General features: G+C 39.2%; 2 protein-coding genes and 1 non-coding gene across 4 annotated transcripts in view; 2 read left to right on the forward strand and 1 right to left on the reverse strand.

Moving 5' to 3' along the window:
• Positions 1-1,103: 1,103 nt before the first annotated feature.
• trnad-guc (transfer RNA aspartic acid (anticodon GUC)) lies at positions 1,104-1,175 on the forward strand. The gene has a single exon. It is a non-coding gene; the product is annotated as a tRNA-Asp (tRNA).
• A 2,710-nt stretch (positions 1,176-3,885) lies between these two features.
• On the forward strand, positions 3,886-11,626 carry LOC128600857 (SUN domain-containing protein 2-like). Of its 2 annotated transcripts, XM_053613565.1 has the most exons (13): positions 3,886-4,023; positions 6,226-6,322; positions 6,427-6,524; positions 6,937-6,991; positions 7,109-7,170; positions 7,293-7,390; positions 8,031-8,084; positions 8,775-8,822; positions 9,061-9,145; positions 9,268-9,371; positions 9,522-9,689; positions 9,917-10,006; positions 10,194-11,626. In XM_053613565.1, exons 1-13 carry the CDS (start codon positions 3,984-3,986, stop codon positions 10,305-10,307), a joined length of 1,113 nt encoding a protein of 370 aa, XP_053469540.1. In that variant the 5' UTR covers positions 3,886-3,983; the 3' UTR covers positions 10,308-11,626. The 2 variants fall into 2 exon arrangements, with proteins under 2 accessions (XP_053469540.1, XP_053469541.1); XM_053613566.1 differs by lacking the exon at positions 8,031-8,084.
• A 2,709-nt stretch (positions 11,627-14,335) lies between these two features.
• ipo13b (importin 13b) overlaps positions 14,336-18,061 on the reverse strand; it is a 42,884-nt gene continuing 39,158 nt past the window's right edge. Inside the window, exons 18-21 of the mRNA XM_053613564.1 lie at positions 17,899-17,957; positions 17,579-17,668; positions 17,299-17,480; positions 14,336-15,969 (exon numbers count right to left, since the gene is read on the reverse strand). Coding sequence (XP_053469539.1) covers positions 15,873-15,969; positions 17,299-17,480; positions 17,579-17,668; positions 17,899-17,957 — 428 coding nt within the window. The 3' untranslated portion in view covers positions 14,336-15,872. The remainder of the gene's footprint in view (positions 15,970-17,298; positions 17,481-17,578; positions 17,669-17,898; positions 17,958-18,061) is intronic.

Here is an 18,061-nt window from a genome sequence, read left to right on the forward strand (position 1 = left end):
GTTTTTTTGTTGTCTTCTCAACTGCTACCTGTGTCAGAGGAACGTCTTCAGGAACACCACTAGCAGGTGGATTGAACGGAGCGGGTGGCTGTATCGTTCCTGATCACATTTCTCTTTGAGGTGTTGACTTGTCTTGTAAAGAATGATTGTCTTTAATCCTCTTCAGATGGGTCCCGAAGTAAATGACCTGATGGGCCTCTCCTGAAGGACACGTTGATTCTCCCAGGGAAAATTAATTTTTTTCTTCATGCTGATAGCCTGAATAGTACCCATAGATATGAACAATAGAGATAAATAAATATATAAAAAAGCATCTACATAGTTATGCATAATGTTTTCTAAAGTAAAAATATGGTAACTGATTCTTTTAAAATTACTTGACTGGTTTCATGTTAGAGTAAAATATCAATGACCAAACATTTAATTATAAAACTATTGAAAAGACACACATCTACTCTAATATATTCTAACCTAATCTAATAAAATTGTGTGATCTGCTCACTTATTTCCAAAAGAGTTTTTTAGTGTGTTTTACTAGTAACAAACAACAGACACTGAACAGCAGCCAATAGAAATTTCACTCCGCATACAAACGTATAATAATAGTCCTGAATTGACCCTACATATATAGTTCCAAACCATTCAAATGATATTCATAATATACCGATGTTTCTTTTGAGTAAATAAGTAATTTTGTAATTTGTAAGTTGCTTTGGATAAAAGCACCGGCTAAATGAATAAATATAAATGTAAGTGTACAGTTCACTTTACCTGCTACCTGCTTTTTTTCTCAGGTAAAATGACGAATGTTAATTCGACGTCTGGGGAAAAAAAGAAATAAACAAAAAGAGAGGAAAGCCGATAAAGTATTAACTGGTTGATAGGCAGCGGAGGTAATTCAAAATGTAGATCTTAAAAAAAAAAAAAAAAAACAAGCCTCGAAACAGCGCTATGGAATCAACATGTGGCCAAAAATATACCGCATCCGTAGTGATAAGGACTACCATTGAGAATAAACTGGTAAAATTAAACAAAAGTATTTTCGGCTCCTGAATTTTATTATTATAGTTTTGTACTGTACTGGGTAAACATGCACTTGCGGTTCCTCGTTAGTATAGTGGACAGTATCTCCGCCTGTCACGCGGAAGACCGGGGTTCGATTCCCCGACGGGGAGACTCATTTATGTTTTTTCTCATCTTATTCTATCTGTTATTCAACTCATGATTTCAAGAGATTTATTCATGAATACGATGATACTCCAAAATATATACTATTTGGCCAAATGTTTGTGGACACCTGCCCATCACACCCATACAGTTCCCTCTGAAAGTATTAGAACTGCAAGGCCAAGTCTACTATTTTTGCTATACACTGAAGACATTTGGGTTTGATATCAAAAGATGAATATGAAGACGATAAATCTCGTCCAGTTTCAGCTTTTCTTTTGCTTCATCAGTGCCATGTTGCATTATCAAACACTGAGGTGCAGCACCATGTTACGTATGACACACAGGTCTGCTATGATGGGCCAGCAGCACATAAATGATGCCCATCTAGGCAATGCCAAGACATATGTCCTGAAAACTAATCCCGTTTTCAAGGAAGAACTTGAGTGTCCTGCACAGCGTTCTGACCTCAACCCCACCTTTGGGATAAACTGAAAAGGTGCCATGTTCTAAGTTGTTTAACACATGAAGATGTAAATATAGTAAATATAGTAGTACCTGGAGCTATCACCCAGGTAACGAGACTTTGGCTGACCACAAGCTAAACAGGATCCAATTTGTTTTTTTGGTGTCTTCTCAACTGCTGCCTGTGTCAGAGGAACGTCTTCAGGAACACCACTAGCAGGTGCATTGAACGGAGCGGGTGGCTGTATCGTTCCTGATCACATTTCTCTTTGAGGTGTTGACTTGTCTTGCAAAGAAGGATTGTCTTTAATCCCTCTTGCCTCTTCAGATGAGTCCCGAAGTAAATGACCTGATGGGCCTCTTCTGAAGGACACTTTGATTCTCCCAGGGGAAAAAATATTTCCTTCATGCTGATAGCCTGAATAATACCCATAGATATAAACAATTGACATAAATAAATGTATAAAAGCATTTACATAGTTATGCATAATGTTTTGTAAAGTAAAATTATGGTAATTGATTCTTTTACACACACACACACACACACACACACTTGCGCACACACACAGGAGTTCGTCTGTCGATTTCGACCAAGACGGAAGTTCCCATTCCGCCTCCATTATGGAGAACACAAACTGGGACTCGACTTACGCGTGAATTGGATTAAAGTGAGGAAGACTTGCGCAGCATCGGCCTCACTCTCACTTCCCGGTGACCACCATGATCCAGTGGCAAGACTGAGTCAAGATGACTGAAGATGGCCCCCGGGCGCATACACCCATTCATACACCCATTCATACACTACGGACACTTTGGAAAAGCCAATCCGCCTACCATGCATGCCTTTGGACTGGGGGAGGAAACCGGAGTACCCGGAGGAAACCCCGCAGCACGGGGAGAACATGCAAACTCCGCAAACACAGGGCCACGGTGGGAATCAAACCCCCAACCCTGAAGGTGTGAGGCGAATGTGCTAACCATTAATTTAATATAATTTAGTTGGTAATTAGATCAGATACATAATTCTTGTCTTTTCAGTTGAAAGGTAACAAAACCTTACCCCATTGGTTCTCAAACTTTTTTGAGGCCCCCTTGTGTAAGGTGCATCCCTTTGTGGTATAAATAAATATAAATAAATATGTTATTTGCGCATTCATGTTTTTTGTGAACTTTTAAAGAAGAAAAATTCAATTTTGTTATTATCTTTTTTTTTGTATTTATCTTTTTGTAAAAATTTTGTTATTATCTTTTTTTTATTATTTGTTGTTGAAGTTTGGTCTTTGGTTTGTATGAAGAACTTTTCTAAAAAATTGGCATGTCTATTGTTGGGTATTGCTGTTATTTTGCTGTGTTTACTGTGTTTTAAATAAAGAAATAAAAGCACTTTTGCTCTAAGCATTCAAATTCCTTAAGTATCTGATTATAACGAGCCATTTGAATTTCAAAATCTATTCATCAACTGATAATGTATTATATCTGCCAGTGATTTAGTTCTGAGGTAGTTTTGGCTGAACAGCTGGTTATAAGATTTCATCACTAGCAGAATGTTTCAGTAAAATCACAAGCGCCATTTTAATCAGCTTCTTAAATGCGCATGATGTAAGATTATTCTTTTTTTCTTTTTCAAGAATAGATCTCTGATGGTTAAGTGGGTGGGGTCAACATTCGAATGATTTTATTTTATATCCCTTGAGCCCGCCCCAATTCCCCCAATTAAGAAGAAACCCAGCGTCTGCTGATGTCTATGGATTTAATCAGTGATTATAATAGATTGTGCGTGGATGTTGGGTTCACGTATAAAAAGTGCTGACTCAGTTTGGAATTGCTGACCCAAAAAGTCTGCGATTTGAGATCGTGTTCATTTATTTAATTTAAACTCCACTACACCGTGCTAGACAGCTAAAATAACTAAGAACAATAACAAGTATTTATGGGCCTGACTGTACATACTTATATCGAGGAAATAATCGAACCAATTCATAGTTTAATTGTGAAAAAATTACATAAAATATATAATCTTTTTGTAAAACAGTAGTGCATTCTGTTGTAATGAGATTATCTGTCTATCTATCTATCTATAAAAATATATATAGTGTGCTTGTTCTGCCCAATAGTTTATTTAAATACTGAATGTGTAGTGTGTGTTCTCTCAGTGTTAAAGCTGTCGGCTTGTTCAGCCAACATACACATAAATGACTGATTAAAAAAAACAAAACCCAAAGCCTCCTCAATAGAATGATCTCCCTTCCCTTCCGAAGCTATGGTTACATGGAATTCTCATGACATCACAGAACTTTGGTTCCCCTTTTGTTCATTCCGTAGTTTCACAAACAGAATGACAGAGTATCTCAATGTTTCAATGCAACCAGAAAGCAGCAAATCAGGGTAAAGGTACGTGTAATTTGCTTTAATCGACTTCTTGTTTGCTGTGTGAGAGTGAAACAGTGCCTGTGTACTGGACCAGTGGTTTTCAAAGTGGGGCAGCGGCCACCTTGGGGGCCGCCAGGGGGCGGTTGATCGAGAACTTCTTAAGGCAGTGATTAGATGGTCAGGTGGGCATGATTATGGTTAGAGATAAAGTCTTCAGGAAGGTAGAGCTCCAGGAACAGGGTTGGTGACCACTGGTCTAGGGGTTTCAGTCTTCTGCTTTATTTTGAATTGTCTAGAGCTAGTTTATATGCCGGATAGACCCTGAATGCCATTAGCAATCCTGCTTAAAAAGTTCTCCTGATCAAAAAAAAGTTCTGCTATAACTTGGTCATCAATACTTGATCATGAATCCACAAACTAGCTGATCATATTCATCCATTCTGTGTTTTTAGTCGTGGCTTTTTTTCGAGAGGCACAGAGAGGCTGCTTGTTTTGTATTTTGAGGTTCAAAATTTTAGCTAACTTACACCAAAATCACTGATTACACCTTTAAATATTGGTAGCTGATGTGGTTTAGGACACAGTGTGACTCACTTCAATCTAGAAAGATGAACAAAGTGTAAACTGAATGCTGTACTTATATATATATATATATATATATACACACACACACATAATACCGAACTACATTAAGTGTGTGTGTGTGCGTGCTCCACCTCCCAAATTTTAAAGGTGAATTTGTAGAAATTAAATTTGTAAATAGGTAATTGTGCTATTTTACATGTTTAATATATATATATTATCTCACAAAAGTGAGTACACCCCTCACATTTTTGTAAATATTTGATTATATCTTTTCATGTGACAACACTGAAGAAATGACACTTTGCTACGATGTAAAGTAGTGAGTGTACAGCTTGTGTAACAGTGTAAATTTGCTGTCCCCTCAAAATAACTCAACACACAGCCATTAATGTCTGACCCGCTGGCAACAAAATTGAGTACACCCCTAAGTGAAAATGTCCAAATTGGGCCCAAAGTCCCTCAATGAACTGTAGCTCCCCACTGCAGGCAACACTCATGCAGCCCCAGACCATGACACTCCCACCACCATGCTTGACTGTAGGCAAGACATACTTGTCTTTGTACACCTCACCTGGTTGCCGCCACACACGCTTGACACCATCTGAACCAAATAAGTTTATCTTGGTCTCATCAGACCACAGGACATGGTTCCAGTAATCCATGTCCTTAGTCTGCTTGTGTTCAGCAAACTGTTTGCGGGCTTTCTTGTGCATCATTTTTAGAAGAGGCTTCCTTCTGGGACAACAGCCATGCAGACCAATTTGATGCAGTGTGCGGCATATGGTCTGAGAACTGACAGGCTGACCCCCCACCCCTTCAACCTCTGCAGCAATGCTGGCAGCACTCATACATCTATTTCCCAAAGACAACCTCTGGATATGACACTGAGCACGTGCACTCAACTTCTTTGGTCGACCATGGCGAGGCCTGTTCTGAGTGGAACCTGTCCTGTTAAACTGCTGTATGGTCTTGACCACCATGCTGCAGCTCAATGTCAGGGTCTTGGCCATCTTTATGTAGAGCAACCATTCTTTTTTTCAGATCCTCAGAGAGTTCTTTGCCATGAGGTTCCATGTTGAACTTCCAGTGACCAGTATGAGGGAGTGTGAGAGCGATGACACCAAATGTAACACACCTGCTCACCATTCACACCTGAGACCTTGTAACACTAACAAGTCACATGACACCGGGGAGGGAAAATGGCTAATTGGGCCTAATTTGGACATTTTCACTTATGGGTGTACTCACTTCTGTTGCCAGCGGTTTAGACATTAATGGCTGTGTGTTGAGTTATTTTGAGGGGACAGCAAATTTATACTGTTACACAAGCTGTACACTCACTACTTTACATTGTAGCAAAGTGTCATTTCTTCAGTGTTGTCACATGAAAAGATATAATCAAATATTTACAATAATGTGAGGGGTGTACTCACTTTTGTGAGATAGTGTGTGTATGTGTATATATATATATATATATATAAAATGTCATTTAAATGAAGATAAAGTGAATAATAATCAAGGCTCGTCAAGGCTGTCTGTGCGAGAATGTTGAAGGTATTTTAGCGTCATCGGTATCGGTGTTTGTTTTTAGTTTACAGTAACGGTCCTAAGTTCTGTTTCTCTCCTCTCATCCTGCAGAAATGTTACACTGCAGTCCCAGATTACTCGCAAATGGGTACTATAATCCCAAGGTCCCCACAATTCGACAGATCTGCTATAAGGAGACCCCCATCAGGTGTGTGTGTGTGTGTGTGTGTGATACATGTTTATTAATTCAGCAAACAAGCTGTCCCTCTCTGCCTGTCTATATTTGTGTTCTTTCTCTCTCTCACACCTCAGTATCTTCAAGAAAAGGAAAGGGAAGTGCAGAGTGGGCGGGGCCTGTCACAACTTAATTAGCGAATTTAACATGTGTGATTTCCCGAGCCTGGAAAAACGTGAGTTCTTCAAAATGTACAATATCACGTGTAACATGTCTTAAAGTAAGATAGACTATGACATGACATAAATTCATTGTCAGGTTCTGATATAAAAAAGTAATGCGCATCTGCCAGCCAATCAGAAACAAGTATTTTCTCTAGCCAGGGTATGAGTAGTTGCCACATTAGCCGCTCTCGTTAGCTAGTGTGATACATCAACACATCCGCCATATTGGAAGGGAACAAATTCAATTGTAAGGCAATGTAATCCGCCTTAACTCCAACATAAACTCCATGAAAGTTAAATGTGTAAATGTTTTTGTCGGTCAAACTAAACTTGTACACATACACACACACCTTCTGCTCTTAACACACGTCTCAAGTATATTTTGCAGAGCTGTGTAAACTAATCTTTTCTTTACTTGTTTAGAAGGTCCCATGGTGACATCTGAAATATCTCCTCAGCATGCTTCCCCACCCAGCAGGTAAGTTCTGAGTATATGAGTGTGTGCGAGTGTGTTTGTGTGTGCGAGTGTGTTTGTGTGTTTGTGTAGTGTGTGTGTACTCCTGCATGACCATGCTGTCCCTCCATCTCTCCTCAGATGTTTTTTAGTTGTGAGGAAGATGGTTCTTCTTCCCCTCCTCCTCTGCCTGCTGGGGTTTGGTGAGTGTGTACATACATTCATTATCTTTCTCCATCAGTTATTAAACACCCACACGCTACCTGCTAGCTTTACCTGATAAACCTGTAATGTAATGTGTTTGTTGTTGTGTTTTTGTGTGCAGGTGTTTGGTTTTGCTACATGAGTGTTACTAAACAGCTGTTTCAGCCTGCAGAATATTTGACACAGGCCACATATATACGGAATCAAGCAGATCTGCTTGTAAGTGACATCACTGCCTTAATACTAACTGATGATAGCCCACTTTAGCTAACATTACAGTACAGGGAAGAGCATAGTGTTTAGGGAGTAGTGCATAGAGCATAGTGTTTAGGGAGTAGTGCATAGGGCATAGTGTTTAGGGTGTAGTGTATAGGGCATAGTGTTTAGGGAGTAGTGCATAGGGCATAGTGTTTAGGGTGTAGGCTACAATGTGTAGGGTGCAGTGTTTAGGGTCTAGTGTATAGGGCATAGTGTTTAGGGTGTAGGGTGCAATGTGTAGGGTGTAGTGTATAGGGCATAGTGTTTAGGGTGTAGGGTGCAATGAGTAGGGTGCAGTGTTTATTGTGTAGGGTGCAATATGTAGGGTGTAGTGTATAGGGCATAGTGTTTAGGGTGTAGGGTGCAATGTGTAGGGTGCAGTGTTTAGGGTGTAGAGGGTAGGGTGTAGGGTGTAGAGGGTAGTGTTTATGGTGTAGGGGCAGTGTTTAGGGTGTAGAGGGTAGTGTTTATGGTGTAGGGGCAGTGTTTAGGGTGTAGAGGGTAGTGTTTAGGGTGTACAGGGTAGTGTTCAGGGTTTTGGGGCAGTGTTTAGGGTTTTTGACTGCCTCCATTCATGGTCTTTTTTGTTTAATTATTTCAGGAAGAGATCAAGTTCCTGAAACTGACAATAAGAAATCAGAGTCTAGAACAAAAGGTGAGGAATCACAGACACACACATATATATATATATATACACACACACACACACACTATTGGCAGCTCTGCTACATTATTTTAGGTGTTTAGGGTGTAGCTGCAGTGTTTAGGTTGTAGGGTGCAGTGTTTAGGGTGTAGGGTGCAGAGTCCAGGGTGTAGGGTGCAGTGTGTAGGTTGCAGAGGCAGTGTTTAAGGTGTAGGGTGCAGTGTTTAGGGTGTAGCTGCAGTGTTTAGGTTGTAGGGGTAGTGTTTCGGGTGTAGGGTGCAGTGTGTAGGTTGTAGAGGCAGTGTTTAAGCCTAAACACTGCCTCTACAACATACACACTGCACCCTACACATTTTAAGGTGTAGGGGTAGTGTTTCGGGTGTAGGGTGCAGTGTGTAGATTGTAGAGGCAGTGTTTAAGCCTTAAACACTGCCTCTACAATCTACACACTGCACCCTACACCCTTTAAGGTGTAGGGGTAGTGTTTAGAGTGTACGGGCACTGTTTAGGGTGTAGGGGCACTGTTTAGGTTGTAGAGTGCAGTGTCTAGGGTGTAGGGTACAGTGTCTAGGGTGTATTGTGCAGTGTGTAGGTTGTAGAGGCAGTGTCTAAGGTGTAGGGTGCAGTGTTTAGGGTGTAGGGTGCAGTGTTTAGGGTTTTTGACTACCTCCATTCATGGTCTTTTTTGTTTTGTCATTTCAGGAAGAGTTCCAGAAACTGGCGATAAGACAACAGAGGCTAGAACAAAAGGTGAGGAATCTCACACACACACACACACACACACACACACACACACACACACACACTCTCTCTCTCTCTTTGCAGCTCTGCTACATTATTTTCATGTGATTGAATTGAAATGAAATGGCCAATAAAAGGAAATAAAGCGCTGTGGAATGGGACGACTCGGCCTGCTGCTTTATTCGTTTATGCTGACTCTTCATCATGTCATGAACATTTTATTGATTTTTTATTTTTTCTTTCACAGGATGTTGAAGAACTCATACGCAGATCTCTCAGCCGTTACCGAGCTGATGGTATTGGAATGGCAGACTACGCGCTGGAGTCTATAGGTAACTCTCACGTCCTTCACATCTAAATGAGTCATCTGGATTTTTTAAAAATTAAAAATGGGATAAAACTGGAGCTCCTTTTCTTTAACTGTTAATGAATGTTTTTGTTTATGTATGTATAGGCGCCGCTGTGATAGCCAGTACAGAGACCCATAAAACTAAATACTGCAAAGTGTTTGGCATCAGTGTATGGTGCAACAACAATGGCCCTGAAACAGCTATACAGGTAACACACACACTCTCTCACACAAACACATACATATACACATATACATACACACACACACACAGATCTACATGGCTTTAATTATATAGAACACCATTAGTTGCTATGTAAATGGTTTAATAGATGTCTTTTGTGTGTGTGTGATCACAGCCGGAGGTCTCCCCTGGTAAGTGTTGGGGATTTAAAGGTCATCAAGGTTTCCTGCTCATCTCTCTGCCCTACTATGTATGCATCACCCACGTGACCCTGGAGCACCTGCCCCGAGTGCTCTCACCCAAAGGCCACATTGGAAGCGCGCCAAGAGACTTTGCAGTTTATGTGAGTCGACACACTAACACAAACTATCAGACCAGAGCACAAATAAGCTTTAGAACTTTTTCTATACTGAAGTTTTTATAAATCGCACTTTATCTAGATGAATGAATTTAATCCACCAACCAATCAGCGATAATAATGTGTTAATGCTATTTACTGTTCTACAATCTAAAAAACAATATTTAATAATATTAAACATGACATTCTACACTTTATTACACGTCTTCCAGGGAAAGGTTAACAAGAAAGATGGAGGGAAACTTCTTGGAGAATTCACTTATGACTACGATGGAGAACCGATCCAGACCTTCGAAATTTCGGTGAGAAAGAGCAAATTTTCTTTTCTTTTCTTTTTTTTTCTTCCCTAAAGTCCACTACTGAAAACATTTTAAGAAATGGCATTTCTCGAAGGAAATGTACAGGTTGGAGATAAGCGATACGTGATGAACAGTTCTTGGTAGTGGGACTTCCTGAATATTATAATGTATGGATGGTTGTGTTTTTCAGAACTCTTCGAATGAGGCTTATGGACTGGTGGAGCTGAGGATCCTCAGTAATTGGGGTCACCCTGAATACACCTGTGTGTATCGCTTTAGGGTCCACAGCCAGCCTGTCTGGTAAAAAAGGAAAGCTACAATCAAAGGTTCAAACAAAAATCCCAAATATAATACAAAATGAAAATTTTAATTTATATATATCTCAAAATCAATCAAAATAAAATATATTAAAATAAAATATATCAAAATCCGTTGTCACCCAGATGAGGATAGGGCTGCACAATTATGGCTAAAATGATAATCCCGATTATTTTGATCAATATTGAGATCTCGATTATTTATCACGATTATTCATTGATTTTAGGGACAACATTTTTATTGCATTTTCACATTTAAATAAACAGACCACTGCTTTCACCTCCATGTTGTGCTACATTCCTGCTAATGTACAAATCTTTGCATGAAATTAGACTGATCCTTAAAGTGCATCATCTCGTAGAAGCAAAATATAAATAAAATTGTACCCAAAATATAGGATAAGTAAAAATAAAAATACCATCAACCAAATGAAAATATGCATCAAATATAATGCATCAAATATAAACAACCAAATGAAAACAATTCAGGTGTATGCAGAAAAGGTAATGATGTTTACAGGAGGAGAGACGCAGACAAATCACTCCATAGAGTGGTGACACGGGTGACGTCATTTTGTACCGAAATCCAGAAGTTATCATCACACCGGTTCCCTCGACAAAAACCCAATAGGATTTTCCCATAGGCTTTTGGATTATTGCAAAAAAAAAAAAACAAGCTCTGTGATCAACAAAAATTTACAACACTAACACGTTCTGTCCATCAAGATAATTTTCACAAATCAACACAACGTTTATGAAGTTTGAAGCCTAAATCCAATTGGCAGAAATAAAAAGCTAACCGTACGCTATAAACAAACTACACCACGGTTGCTTGACTTCAACATCACCATCACCAAGCTTCCGACTACTTCTCCAAACTTGATTTAAAACATTTTCCATAATACGGATTTCTCTGTTCATCCACGTTTTTTTGGGGGGAAATTGAGAACCAGTTTCAGGGCCTTATGGTAACAATTTGTTGACAATTACAAAAATTTTGGAGCACAGTTGAAGTTTAGGTTTATTATTATTATTATTATTATTATTATTATTATTATTATTATTATTATTTTAGAGATGGTAACGTTAATGTGCCACAATAAAACACACGAGTAGGCATGAGAAAACTTGAGCTTGTCAATTATGACAGAATTTAGGAACATAGTGTGAGCCATGACACATTAATTTACCTTCTGATAAACTAAATTTAATATTTTCAGTTAATTTTACAGACTGTATGCAAAAAAAAAACCCTGTTAACCTGTTCTACCTTGTAAACAAATACAATAAACCTCAATGTTCAGTCTTTGAAGTCTGCTCCTCTTAAATATATTTAAAGTTATACTATTAGACATTTTCCACTGTCATGGTTCTGGGCTGGAGTCGGTTCTCGAACCGCTCTGTGTATATTGTGTATATATCTGAATAAACTCATATAGGATGTGATTGGGCGAGTTCATTTACCCGTCAGACGCTTTAGTTTAATGGTGTTCATTAGGGATGCACCGATCAGGATTTTTACAGCCGATACCGATCCAGATACCAATCTTTTTTTGTTTAAGCTTTAATCAGGAGGTCTATCATAAACAGTTAAATGTAAGCTCTCTGCTCATGGTCACTGTTAATTGAATTAAAATAAGAGCAATGAGAAATACTGTTGGTTAATTGATAAACAAACATGCATAAAACATTTATTTTTAAATATCTTAAACAATAAAGAGTCCTAATTAAAAGTAGACTAGACTTTGAGGTCTGGAAGCCCCTCCGATGGGGTTTTATTTTGTATTTATTTATTTGTACAGATGTACAGTGTCAAACACCACAACAACAAGACTTTGAATTTCATTGATCACTGCACAAACTTATTTTATTACCATAATCCAGCTATCTAAATAGGCACAACATTACGAAAAACTGTACCATTATATTTAGTATAAATGGTCTGGGGTAAAATGAACAGAAGAGGACAATATAATATATAGATTAATAGCGATATAATAATAATAATAATAATAATAATCATCTGAATGTTTTAATTATTAATAATTCTGGTATATAACTGGGACATCAGATGAATTGGGACAATTTAGCAGCATTTATTTTCTGGCCTGATGAGTGGAAGTCAAAACTTTTTTGTTAATAAGCCCTAGAGGAAGAAGTGCTTGATAAAAACAAGATTTAATTCACGTCAGAGCACAGAAAGGGGTAAGATCACTTTAAAGACATGCTATAAGGCATTTCCTTCATTTATTTCAGATTAAACATACAGTATCTCACAAAAGTGAGTACACCCCTCACATTTTGGTAAATATTTGATTATATCTTTTCATGTGACAACACTGGCAGAGACTGGTCCGCAGGGCAGTATTCCAGCATGATGATAACCCCAAACACACCTCCAAGACGACCACTGCCTTGCTAAAGAAGCTGAGGGTGAAGGTGATGGACTGGCCAAGCATGTCTCCAGACCTAAACCCTATTGAGCATCTGTGGGGCATCCTCAAACGGAAGGTGGAGGACACAAGGTTTCTAACATCCACCAGCTCTGTGACGTCATCATGGAGGAGTGGAAGAGGACTCCAGTGGCAACCTGTGAAGCTCTGGTGAACTCCATGCCCAAGAGCGTTAAGGCAGTGCTGGAAAATAATGGTAGCCACACAAAATATTGACACTTTGGGCCCAATTTGGACATTTTCACTTAGGGGTGTACTCACTTTTGTTGCCAGCGGGTCAGACATTAATGGCTGTGTGTTGAGTTATATTAAGGGGACAGCAAATTTACACTGTTACACAAGCTGTACACTCACTACTTTACATTGTAGCAAAGTGTAATTTCTTCAGTGTTGTCACATAAAAGATATAATCAAATATTTACCAAAATGTGAGGGGTGTACTCACTTTTGTGAGATACTGTACCAAATAGAAGGTAAAAACAGCTCTCCAACATTATTTTATCATAAATTAGAAAATGGTGTTAAATTCAATTGACAATCGAATAATCTGCATGTCACTTTAAAAAAGCTCAACATTCCATCATAGTTACTGTCTGCTTTTTTTTCCCCCAAATGTTTTTTTTCTGATTATCAAGACCAGCCCTATTATTAATCTAACAGTAAGCTATTTTGAGATGAAAATCGCTGAAAGCCGCTGCTGTATGAGCCTGTTCGACAGCTTTAACAGTGTGTTTGCCTCAAGCTCACCTCAAATGCAGTATGAGCATCTTAACCTTATCACTATCTAAAATTCCACCTGTGTGTTTGGGTGATGTGAGGTGCATCATCCATCCATTTTCTGTACCGCTTATCCTACACAGGGTCACAGGGAGCCTGGAGCCTATCCCAGGGAACTTGGGGCACAAGTCGGGGGACACCCTGGATAGGACACAATCGCGCACACACCCTTTCACACACTATGGACAATTTGGACAAGCCAATCAGCCTACAGTGCATGTCTTTGGACTGTGGGAGGAAACCGGTGTACCCAGAGGAAATCCCATAAGCACAGGGAAAACATGCAAACGTCACGCACACAGGGCGGAGGCAGGAATCGAACCCCCAACCCTGGAGGCAAACATGCTTACCACTAAACCACCGTGCTCCCCCCTCCGTGAGGTGCATCACTGTGTACCTAATGCACATATAGCAATCCTTTGCATAAAAGTTGTTACATTTATTTGGCTATTATTTATGGTCTCCTGAATACAGTCATGCATTTAAAAAACTTGTTTATGTTTTTATGGCCTGCACAGAGCACTGACCTCATCACCACTGATCACTTTTTGGGATGAACATTTTTTTTTTACTGGACATTTGATTGTATTTTTTGGATAATTTTTTTTTAAATCTTCCACACAAAGACCAGTTTATATTGAGCTAGATTAACTCCATCCTTTAGAGCAGGAACATCAAACACCAGTCCTGGAGCACCGCAGACCCCCAGATTACCATTCTTCCCAAATCTCTGTAGGACCTCCCAGGTAATAAGATTCATCCACTTAAGACACAGAAACAAGAGATGCCATCTTAGATATATTTAATAAATTAAAACAAGGTACAAAAGAAAAAAATCCCACAAACTCTTGTACATTTCTCCTCTTTTATCTTCCCCCTCTCTAATATATATATATATATATATATATATATATATATATATATATATATATATATATATATATATATATATATATATATATCTCACTGGTAAACAAAATGGCAGGATGAGGAAGCATCCTCACCTGTCGAATGCGACACGACACGTGCTGTTGCTGCATGCCCCATTCCCCTGGCCAAAAACAAAACACACATGCTACATGTTTGCAGGCAGCAGCTGGGCAGTAGACAGGGACAGAGAGACACCCAGCCACCGAAGTGTCCTATTCAGGGGCATCTAATGGCAAACACAAGGGGACTTGGAGTATAGATTGTGTTCAGTTCTTTGATAAGTGCACTCAACAGTGTACAGAAGCTGCAATTTGGACAAGCAAGTGAACAATGGCACGCATGTGTGCACGTACATACACCAGAAAATAGTCTGTTCACGGCTGAAATAAACGATTATCACCACCCGTACAGTGTTGTGTGCACAGCTTACAGTTGACCGCTGTCCTCTCTTCGTGTGACGTTCTTTCTATCCAAAAAGACACACAAGGACATCTACAAGTGTATTTCACATACATTATGGGCTCCCAGCAGCTTTCCCCAGAGGAAAACTAAAATCAGGACTACTTTCATGATCGTCAAAGTCTGATGTTTTCACTATTTAACGAGTGTGTGTCTGTAACATCAACTCAACCAGCCCCGTGCATGCTGCTGTTAAATATTAAAATAATACATTTTCAATCATTAAAAAAAGACCATGACCCATGACAAAGTTCACAACCTTTTCTTCCCCTCCCTACTGAATCATGTTGTGAAACATGTTATGAGTTGAGGCTAGTTAGTTTATACAGACAAGTGTATATATAAAGCCACGGAGAAAAATGATTGGTCCCTCTCTTTGTCAGCAGCAGTATCCATAAGGACTCTCAAACCTCCCCCAGTCTGACAGATATATACGTGGATATTTTTACATGTGGATATATATTTACTTTTCGATATCGGTGATTTTAAGTTACAAAATAAAACATTTAACAACCACTATTCCATCGTTGATAAATTTCGCAAATCATCACAAGAAAACAGCCTAGGAGCCACGGAAGATCCCGGAACGTGAGAAGGGTTTGTGGAGGGGAGGTAAACTGTAACAACGTACATGCTGAAATAGTGGTGAGCGGGGAGAAAAGGAGAGAAAGACGTATGTGAAAAGTACTGCTTAGATGAAAGCAGTACAGACCACTTGCAAGAGGGTCCAAAACCACCTGGTGAGAGCAAGACATGGGGGAAGAGAGAAATAATAAAAAATATATATATTAAAGATAGTGCCCTCATCAGGTCCTTACAGTGCATGCTCTGAACAATATCCATCTGTCAGGCTTTCACTATTCTATTATTCAGGTATGGGTTTCCAATGGGGGTGGGCGCTGCTAGGAATTGGATCACTTTGGACTTCAGTGCTCAGTATTCTGCTGCATACTCTGTGCCATGCAGCCCTCGACACACCAGAGTGAACTCCTTCACTATGTCCTTCACCCGTCGCTTATTCACTCGCTCCCTGAGAGATAGAGAGAGACAGTGATATTACAATAAATCTGTAGAGTCAAAAGGTATTTTTATTATTTACTGAGAGCAGTAACAGCAATTAATCCAATTAATCACGTTTTTCACCTAATCGATTAATAACACACTACTCTATTTCCTGGGTCCTGACACATGGAAACAAATAGAAGACTTTGGGTTTTGTGGATGTCTCTCAGTGCCCTCCAAAAGTACTGGAACAGCAAGGCCAAAAGTATACTCTCTATACATTGAAGAAATTTGGGTTAGAGATTGAAAGATGAATATGAGACGACAGATCAGAATTTCCACTTTCATTTCCTCATATTTACAACTAAATGCGTAAAAACAACTCAGAACACGGCACCTTTTGTTTTCAACCCACCCATTTCAAAAATACTGGAACATGTGACTGATGGGTGTTTCTTGTTACCCAGGTGTGCCCTGTTAAATTGACTGTTTAAAGAATTAACAACTCTGAAGGTCTACTCCTGGTTTGAACCCTAGGTTTCGGCTGTTTCGCCTGCATTTGTTGTTAAAAAAGAATAAGCCAACATGATCAGAGATCAGAGAGCTGTCTATGGGAGAAAAGCAGGCCATTTTGAAGTTGAGAAAAGAAGGAAAATCAATCAGAGGCATTGCACAAGCATTGGGCTTAGCCAATACATCAATTTGGAATGTCCTGAAAAAGAAAGAAATCACTGGCATACTAACAACCAGACATGGAACAGGTCAGCCAAGGAAAACAACAACAGCTGATGACAGAAACATTGTGAGAACTGTGAAGAAAAACCTCAAAAACAACAGTTAGTGACATCACCAACTTTACTTCTTATACTTTTGCTTGCCTAAAAATTGGGTGGTCTGATACAAAAGGTTCTATGTGTTGTATTGTTTAACACATCTACATGTAAATATCAGGAAATAAAAGATGAAATCCTAAACTCTCATCTCATATCAATCTCAAACCCAAATGTCTTTGGTGTACAGCACAAACAAATGAACTGTCCCTGCGGTTCCAATAATTTCAGAAGGGACTGTAGAGGGCACTCTTTCGGATTTGGTCACTTGAGGACGGCAGATTTGATATGGATCACAGTAATGTAGGACATAAAAGTCTAGTTACACATCAGCAACATAAAACATGACTATGGTTAAAAACATATTACATTTTGATATTTTTAGCTGCAGTTTTGGAAATCATTACAAGGTTTGAGAAATGGTCTAAGCTTTCTTTTACGCTGGAATAACATGATGGAGCGCTGTGAAACAAAACACAAAATAAAATAGTTTTGTAATAGTTTCTAAGTTACTGAGTGAGCAGTACCTAAGGACCTGCTGGCTGAATGTGTCTTTCTGTTCGTCAGAGACTCGGGTTGAGGGAAAGCCCGGAGACTGCAGGGCCTCTTTGAGCCACACAGTGAGCAGACTGAAACAGTGCTTATTCATGGAGAACAACACTTCTGCAAACTGGTCCATTAAACTGCGTGAAGATTGCCCACCGATTGCCTACACAAAACGACAGAGAGAGATGAGAATTGCCGTATCAGAACTGTTTTGTAGATGGATATGGGATCAAGCAAAGTCATTAAGGATCAGTCTCCGACCTCCAACACAGCCAGCAACAGGAGCTTGCCATCTTCCTGCACAACTTGGCCCACAGGAGGAATGTCTGCACAGTGCGGCAACAGCTCCGTCTGTCCAACACACAAATGTCTTACTCAAAAAAAAAACAAACCCAAAATACATTGATATATGCCGACTTATTATATTGTATATGAAACCTGAACACAAAAAACAAGGCATTCATAAGCTCTTATCAAGTTTATCAGCTATAAAAGAATAGAATATTTTCAGATAAAAAAAAAAAAAAAACAACTATTAGAAAGTTTGATTTGCTCTGATACAGCAATATCCTTTAACTTACAAAGAAGAGGCAGGTAGACTTGACAGTTGGGGCCTCTGGGAATTTGAGCGACAGAACTCCTACAGGAATGACACGCAAGAATTAGATGGAAATTCACACCGCGTTCCTTTTATTCTTGTTTTACTGTCAATTTCATTACAGCTATGATTTGCAGACAACCAGA

This window comes from Ictalurus furcatus, chromosome 25 (assembly GCF_023375685.1).
Source record: "Ictalurus furcatus strain D&B chromosome 25, Billie_1.0, whole genome shotgun sequence".
In the NCBI taxonomy this organism is placed as follows: Eukaryota; Metazoa; Chordata; class Actinopteri; order Siluriformes; family Ictaluridae; genus Ictalurus; species Ictalurus furcatus.

Coding starts and splice junctions, on each gene's coding strand:
- LOC128600857 (XM_053613565.1), top strand. CDS start 3,984: ATGTTTCAATGCAACCAGAAAGCAGCAAATCAGGGTAAAG. Junction 7,171..7,292: donor CCTCTGCCTGCTGGGGTTTG/GTGAGTGTGTAC, acceptor TTTTGTGTGCAG/GTGTTTGGTTTTGCTACATG. Junction 8,823..9,060: donor AACAGAGGCTAGAACAAAAG/GTGAGGAATCTC, acceptor TTTCTTTCACAG/GATGTTGAAGAACTCATACG.